Source organism: Ceratotherium simum, chromosome 3, assembly GCF_057802395.1.
Source record: "Ceratotherium simum simum isolate JZ-2026a chromosome 3, ASM5780239v1, whole genome shotgun sequence".
In the NCBI taxonomy this organism is placed as follows: Eukaryota; Metazoa; Chordata; class Mammalia; order Perissodactyla; family Rhinocerotidae; genus Ceratotherium; species Ceratotherium simum.
The window spans coordinates 96,824,466-96,832,906 of NC_141902.1; the positions used below are offsets into that span (position 1 = coordinate 96,824,466).

Consider the following 8,441-nt stretch of genomic DNA (forward strand, 5'->3'; position numbering starts at 1 on the left):
ATCCATGGGACACCCAGCAACACTGGGACCAGTTCAGTGAAAATGCAGAGATCTGCTGCCCCGGCTCGCGGTGCTTGGAAGGGGTGGGGCTCTGAGAGCACCGAGGCCATGGGGGCTTGACCACCTCTGTCTTACAGGTGTCCACGTGGCCCGTGTGCAAGCACAGGAGACCGTCACAGGAACAGATCCTGCACACCTGCGACACTCACAAAGCACACGGAAGACATTCACTCGGAACCTCTTTACCGAAAAGACTTTCAGCAAATCAACCCTCCCCTTCATGGACCGGGGGTCTCGGCCCCGGTGCCACATGGTCATAGGCCCCACGCTCCCAGATACTATATCGTCAGTGAACGTGACGCTCACAAAAAAACACACCCAACTTTCCGGCCAGAAAGACATTTCAAGATAGATGCCTTACGGGACGTCGTGGAGATGTACCCCAGGAACGTGCGACAGTGTTTGTCCCGGGGCCCCCAGCAGGCTCGCTCTCCACAGCTGAGCGAAGAGGAAGAGGAGATGCTGAGGAGAGAGCTGATCAAGTGGTCCTTCCAGCCACGCTCCCTGACAGACCTCCGCGGGGCTCCCCACGTGTACGCTGGCGAGAGGTCAGCGAGTCAGCCGCTGGCTCCTGAGCACCAGGCACGGAGGCACCACAAGTCTTGGCACGACGGTTTTGAGGGTCTTGACAGGCTTATGTATGTGCACAAAAAGCCACGCTCCCGGAATTTCCAGTACCCACAGCACCCTCTGAAGCCCAGAGGGAAGCCCAGGTTCGAGCCATCCCTCACGGAATCTGACTCCGTGTCAGCAGCCTCCAGTAGTGACCAGCAGAACAGCAGCACTGACCAGTACCTCCAGATCACCCGCAGCCAGGGCAAGTTCTCGAGGTCTGCAGGCCAGCTCGGCAGGAGGAAGGCCACGTCCAGGCAGGAGCTGGCCACGGATCTGAACGACCTGATTTGTTCAGATGTCTAGGGGCTCCTTCTGGTGTCCCGTCCATAGAGGTCAGAGCCCGGTGGGAGTGCTGGTGTGGTCTGACAGGTGTGGTCCTTTCTGGAAAGAGACGAACACACCTGGTGGGTGTTAGAGACCTGTAGGGCGTCTCCAGGCCTGTCAGCTGCTGGCTGCACCCCGAGACTCAGAGGACTCCGACTCCCTAGCCTACAACCACCACACACAAGTGGGCTGTTGCCAGGGGTCTCTCTCTGTCCAGCACCTCTGGCACAGTAGGCCGTCATTTCAAAGAACTTCAGTCCTTTGCCTGTATTCAGGATGACACAGATCGCAGGCAAGCCGGATGGCCCCTCCCAGCCACAAAGGCCTCACGGGAGATGTCTGAGCCTGTCCTGAGTCCTGAGGGCACTGTCTGCACTGTAATGCCTTCTTTCAGCAGACAAAACTCAGGCCTCCTGAGAAGCACCCAGGAGTGAGGTGGCTGCCCTTCAAGATTCCACAGTGCTTAATTAGTTCATATGCATAATCAGTTTAGTAATGACAAGAGTGATTAAAACTTATTGAGAGCTCAATCTACTGTTTACTGCGCTATGTATTTATATTAATTAGGACACTTGGATTGGAGGTAAAATCTCCAAGGTTGATTGGTTCCTTTACCTGGGAAGGATGGGAATCAACAGGCCTCAGGTTCAGTTGGACCCAGGGTGTCAAACATCTTCAGGATTCTGTCTTGTCACCTCTCAGCTCCATTTCTGTTTGTTGACTCACTTTCTCCTACTGCCAAGGGCTTCCTCCCTGTGGTAGGTGGAGGAGGAATTCACGGCCACGGAACATTCCAGCTTTATGGCAGAAAGAACAGAGTTGTCCCTCCTCACTTCACATTCTCTCCCCTTTATGGCTGACGCCTTTTTTGCTGGCATTACTCGGGGTTTTGGCAGCACTGTGTGTTTAGTCGGCCGTGGTCAGCCGGAAGTACACCCCTGTTCCTATTTCCGTGATAACTCTTTTCACTCTAAATTGTGTCTATAAGTTTTCTGTCTCCTCCACCAGACTGTGAGTGCCTTTGGGACCGGAATGGTGTTTCTTCCTTTCTGCATCCTCAATTACTGACACGTAATCGATATTGTATTCATTTTCTATCACTGCATAACAAGTTTAGCGGCCTAAAACATACATTTCATCTCACAGTGTCCATGGGTCAGGAGGTCCGACGTGGCTAAGCTGGGTGCTCAGCTCAGGGTCTCAGTCAGGGTGTTGGCCAGGACTAGCATTTCTCCTAAGGCTAGGCGGCCCCTTCCAAGCTCATGTGGCTGTTGGCAGAATTCATTTCCTTAAGGTTGTAGACTGAGGCCCTCCACTCCCAGAGGCTGCCACATTCCCTGCTGGGCCCTCTCCACAGTATGGCTGTCTGCATCTTGACAGCCAGTAAGAGAGGGCCTCTTCAGCTTTGAATCTCTTTTTCCAGGGAAGGCCTAGACTCTCTTTTAAAAGGAGTCACCTGATTAGGTCAGGCCCACCCAGGGTAATCTCCTTTTTGATTAACTCAAAGTCAATTGGTCAGAGATCTTCATTACATCTTCAAAATCACTTCACCTTTACCATGTAATGGAACCTAATCATGGGAGTGATATCTCACCATATTCACAAGTGCCAGCACACTCAACAGGAGATTTTACAGAAAACGTACACCAGGGGGCAGGAATCCTGGGGGCCATCTCAGACTGCTGCCTACCGTAGATACTTAATACACATTTGTTGAATGTGAATGGGTGAATGAATAAATGAATGAACTGTACTAATGAATGGGTCACAAATGACATAGTAACAGGATTACGTTCTAAGCTCAACTGCCAATTCTAACCAAAAAGAAAAACCCAGCATAAATAATGCCATTTTAAAAGTAGACACAGATGAACACTCCTCCCCAAATTCATGCAGATGTGTGCACATATTTTCAAATTTCTTCCCATGACAGATCCAGGAGGATGAAACGTTCCACAATGCCATGGACATGTCCTTTCACGATAGAGGTGTCTAGAGGGATCTCATGAGGAGGGTCCCCTCTTTCATGTGCTTGGTCTGGGGCTGTGGCCTGGAGCTCCCTGGACAGTGGCACACATTTTGGAAAAGCCCGGCCCTGCCTCCAGGTGCCTGTGGGAGCTCCTGTGTCTCTGTGGGAGGCGCTCCATTAGCATCAGAGGACAAGCAGGCTCTGCAACATTCCTAAGAAAGCATGAGTGTTGCCAACACACACCCAAGGTGGCAAGTATGTTTATCACCTTTTAGTGTGCAACACAGCTCCCGTGCACTCTGGCACTTAGTATTGGGCTCTGTTTAATTTAGAGAAATTTAAAAGATGCAGAATAGTACAAAGACTAGTGTGCAAGCACCTATGTTCCCACTGCATCAACAACTGTTGACATTTTATTTCCATTTAGTCATTTTATTATTATTAAAGAAAATACTACAGAAATAATCAGAGTCCACTCTAATCTCCACACTTAGTTTCATTCCCCTCACACTACCTGGAGTTTGGTATACGTCCATTTGGTCAATTGTTTATTGCTACCTACGTTGTGTACGTGTGTGTGTAAATATCTATGTGTAAGCATCCATAAACAATATGTCAGCATGTCTTACTTAAGTAAATGCTATTGTCCTGCATGTATTGTCCATATTTATGCTTTTGAGGTTGAAGAAATATATAGGTCAAGCTTGCTTATTATGACTGCTGCATAGTAGTTCATCATGTGAATAAACTATCTATCCATTTCTTATCCATGGACATTGAAATCATTTCCACATCTTTGCAGCTAAAAATAATGTTGCACTAAACATCTTTTTTACATGGCTTCTGCTGCACTTGTAGAAGTGGATACTGGTGCTCCTAAAAGAGAAATCCCTAGCTCACAGGAGACAAGCATGTTCAGTTTCACTAGCTGCCCCTTTATTAGTCTCCATGTGCCCAGACACCGTGCACACTCCCTCTGCAGAGAAGACAGCCATTGTTCTTACAGCCTCACCAAGACTTGATACCGTCACGCTATATAATTTTTGCCAACCTGGTGAAAAAAATACATATCATTTTCATTAATTTGCATTTCTTAGATTGTTAGCATTTTCCCTTATGTTTACTGGCCATTTGCATTTTCTCTTCTGTGAATGGATTGCCTATCCAATACCTTGGCTCATTTTTCTGTTGACAATAAGAAACCATCAACTCTCGCCCTTATATCTAAGTTGCAGCAACAGAAAGCCACACACCTACACTATCAAAATGCCTTTGCATAACTGTGGTTTCACAAGATTCCTTTGGCTTTTAGTCATGGTCCATGGAGGGGTCGGGGTGGGAGGTGATTCCTGTCTGCCCTTTGGTCAAACTATCATGGAGGATACGATCCACACTATTATTAATAATCTCTCCTAAAAATAGCTATATAACAAACTCCTCTCAGGGCTCAGAAATCAGAACAACTGTATCCATTAAACATATAGAGTGAATTCCCCTTGATAAGAATAGTCTGGTAAAAATCTTAGTAACCTAAGGCTGCCTCCCTGGTCACTCCTTATGTTTCCAAATTGGTGAATGCCAGAGAACTTAGAGAAAAATTTTCTGTGCATCTCCAAAAGACTAACTTCCCTAGTCTGAGGTAGTGTTCCTATTTTCTAGCTACTTTGTGTGTGTGTGTTTGTGTGTGTGTGTTTTCCTTCTTTTTAGGGTTTGTAGTTTGTGGTTTTTTGTTTTTTGACTCTTCACCCATTTCATGGTAAACACTGTGTATCCTTACAGGAGGTAGGAACCAGTAAAGCATATGAGTAGACGTGACCTTCAGAAATAGAAATGGTGTGTGCCACAGCTCTGCCACATACTAGCAATGTAGCCCTGGACACCCTATGTGATCCTGTTTCTCAACGTGTAAAACCTGTCGTCACCTCATAAGGCTGTAGTACTGTTGTGAGGGTTAAATGGCACAATACAGGTAAAGTGCTTAGGATAGTGGCTGGCAAATGGTAAGTGCTGAGGAACAATTAGCTGTTGCAAAGTGAAGAATAAACAGATTCATGCTTACAGATGGAGACTCACCTGGCAGCTGCCTGAGCTGACTCTGTAAACAGGCAGACAGTTCTTCCTCAGTGTCCCAGTAGAAAGCAAATCCTCCATCCAGGGGCTTTCAGGACGGGAGGGAGCACCTGGACTCTTGGGCCTATCCGCTTGGTGGTCTGGCGGGGGTTTGGGTTAGAGTCACTGGGCCCCATAGCCCATATACACCTATTTAAAATTCAAATAGCACTTCAGCAAAAGTCTGCTCTGGACAGCTGGGTGACTCAGAGGCCTGAGGACCTCATGGGAGGGGCTCTGATCAATGGGATCTCCAGAGCTCAGGCACTCCTCCTCCCTATCAGCTCTCAACTGCAGCCTCAAGCAGATTGCAAACTCTGTGGCTGCTCAGGCCTGCCGAGCAGCTGTGTGGTTGCCCCACCCTCCCTCGGCTCTAGCCAGCTGCCCAACCCGCCCCGGCCTGGCCTCCAGAGGCCACCAGACCTGAGGCCTACCCAAGGCTCCCTGGTCTCGCCAGTCTCCTGCTGCCAGTGTGTCAGAGGCTTCAGGGATCAACAACTTGCTTCTCCAAATAGTTCACATACCCAGGGCTTTCCATTTCCTGGGAGCAAAGATTAAAGGCTGTTATAGTACTAAAAAAATTTTAAAACCCATGCTCCATTTTGATAGCTATAAAAATCTCTTAAATGTTTGATGTCTAACAAAAGTCACTTTCTACAGCAAGACTTACTTTCCCTAAGTTCTGTTTTCATCGTGTTTAATCCCCAACAAAATCCTAATAGGCCCTAGCCTGACAGGGTCTCAAGCTGCAGCTTTACAGAAATATTCTACCTTGAATTTTTTTTTTTTTTTTGTGAGGAAGATCAGCCCTGAGCTAACATCCATGCCAATCCTCCTCTTTTTGCTGAGGAAGACCGGCCCTGAGCTAACATCTATTGCCAATCCTCCTCTCTTTTTTTCCCCAAAGCCCCAGAAGATAGTTGTACGTCACAGTTGCACATCCTTCTAGTTGCTGTATGTGGGACGCCGCCTCAGCATGGCCGGAGAAGCGGTGCGTCGGTGCGTGCCCGGGATCCGAACCCGGGCCGCCAGTAGCAGAGCGCGCGCACTTAACCGCTAAGCCACGGGGCCGGCCCCACATTGAATTTTTTAACGAGGCTTTTTAAATTTAAAAAGTCCTAGATGTTAGTAATTAAAAATAATTAAACGGTATATGATGACATAAAATGAAATGTCCTTTGGCATTACTCCCTACTAACAGTTTATTCTACACCTTTCTAGAAAGTGAATATTCTAAACATATACATATATAAACATATACAACATATATAAACATAAAATATAAACATATACAAGCACATCTCTAGTTATTTCTCTTTCTCACTTAAGACATATATGTATATGATATGCATATGATATATATGATATTATATATAAATGTTTACTGTATGCCCAGCACCATTCTAACTGCTATTCATTTATTAAATCCTTTGAGCCATATGTCAACCCTGTGAGTTAGTACTATTATTTTTCTCATTTTCCAAATAAGGATACGATGCTTAGGTCTGGAATGGTCAGTTACTTACCAAGGTCACAGCTATTAAGTGGTGACACTGGGATCTGAACCCGGGCAATCTGACTTGAGCACTGCCTCTCTTATCTACAATACTGTTGTCCTTCAATTTACATTTTTTGACTTTATATATATAATGGATATTATTCCCTGTCAGTACACATATAAAACATCTTATTTGGGAGAGGGTAAGAATTTAAATAATATTAAGTTATTTTTAAAGATAAGTTTTAAATACCATTTTTTCCTTCATAGAAAGTAAATTGCTCTTGGTTAGAATAGTCTACTCATATCAACTCATATTTCTAGACTCATGCCTGGGCTCTACTGAGCATTCCCCATCTCTTCCAGCCCCACCTTCCTTCATCTGTGCCACATTATTTTTATCGCTACATAATATTCCACTAAATGAATATCCTGTAACTTTGTTTACTCTATTGACAAATAGGTTGTTTCCAGTTGCAAAATCAATCTTATACATCTTTGTGCAGGAGTTGCTGGGTCAAAAAACAAATAAATTCAGGGCCAGCCCCATGGTGTGGTGGTGAAGTTCAGCATGCTCCACTTCAGCAACCCAGGTTCACAGGTTTGGATCCTGGGTGTGGACCTACACTACTCGTCAGCCATGCTGTGGTGGCGTCTCACATACAAAATAGAGGAAGATGGGCACAGATGTTAGCTTAGGGCTAATCTTCCTCAAGCAAAAAAGGAGGAGGATTGGCAACAGATGTTAGCTCAGGGCTAATCTTCCTCAGCAAAAAAAAAGACAAATAAATTAAAATTTTAAAATTTGTTATTTTGCTCCCAGAAGGTCACATAAATTTACACTTTCACCCACAGTGTATAAAACAACTGTTTCTCCATACATTCACCAACACACGGAATTAACAAACTTCTTCATATTTTCCCATCAGATGGGTGTAAAAAGTGCCCGCTTGTTTTGATTTGTAAATCCCTAACTATGAGGGACGTTCTGCATCTTTTCTTATCTTTATTAGCCATGTCAATTTATTTTTCTGCAAAGTGTCTGTTCATGTCTGATGCATTCTTTTTGTCTGTTGGGCTGTTCAAAAATCTCTTAATCATTTGTAAGAGCACTTTGCACATTAAGAAAACTTACTTTTAGTTAAAATATGCTCCAATTTTTCCCTCAGATTATTATCCGACTTTTTATGATATTTTTGATGTGCTTAATTTTTTAAATGTGGTTAACTTATTGGTCTTTTATGACTCCTAGGAATATTCACATGCATTACTTCACTTGCCCATCACAATGGCACAGGAAGACATTTATTATTGTCCCATTTCATCTTGGAGCAAACTGAGGCTCAGAGAGTGACTTGCCCAAAACCACACAGGGAATAGTGGTGAAACTGGGTCTAGAACTTGGACTCCCTAATTCCCCATCCAGGGCTTTACAACTTGCCGGCCCAACACATCTTCCAAAAAGGGTTTTCAAGTAGTCACTTCGTTTACACCATTTTTTAAAACCTTTAAAGGAAACAATAAGCACACAAAATAGAAAACAAACAGAACTCAGTGTTGCCCTTTTCAAATATTTAGTTGGTTACAGCGCTGAAGAGGAGGAAACCGCGGCTGCCTTTGCCATTCACATTCGGGGGATGTGACCCCAGCCACTCCCCAAACTGGAGGCCACCTGGGTGCAGAGAACTCCGCCCTCTCATCTAGAGCCTAGGTCTCTCCCAGCCGCCTCCCGTCCATCTCCACCGGGAGGTCTTTCAGGCACCTCCAACTACACACGCCCAGAACTGAACACTCCTGTTCTCCCTCAAGCCTGTCCCTTCTCCATCCCAGCTAAGCCACCAGGGGCCAAGCCAGAAGGTGGGAGTC

The 8,441-nt window shown here is 45.5% G+C and overlaps 1 protein-coding gene across 1 annotated transcript in view; it reads left to right on the forward strand.

Moving 5' to 3' along the window:
* TMC3 (transmembrane channel like 3) overlaps window positions 1-1,578 on the forward strand; it is a 42,519-nt gene extending 40,941 nt beyond the window's left edge. The window contains exon 22 of the mRNA XM_004432001.2: window positions 138-1,578. Within this exon, the coding sequence (XP_004432058.2) occupies window positions 138-978 (841 nt within the window). The 3' untranslated portion in view covers window positions 979-1,578. The remainder of the gene's footprint in view (window positions 1-137) is intronic.
* Window positions 1,579-8,441: the final 6,863 nt, after the last annotated feature.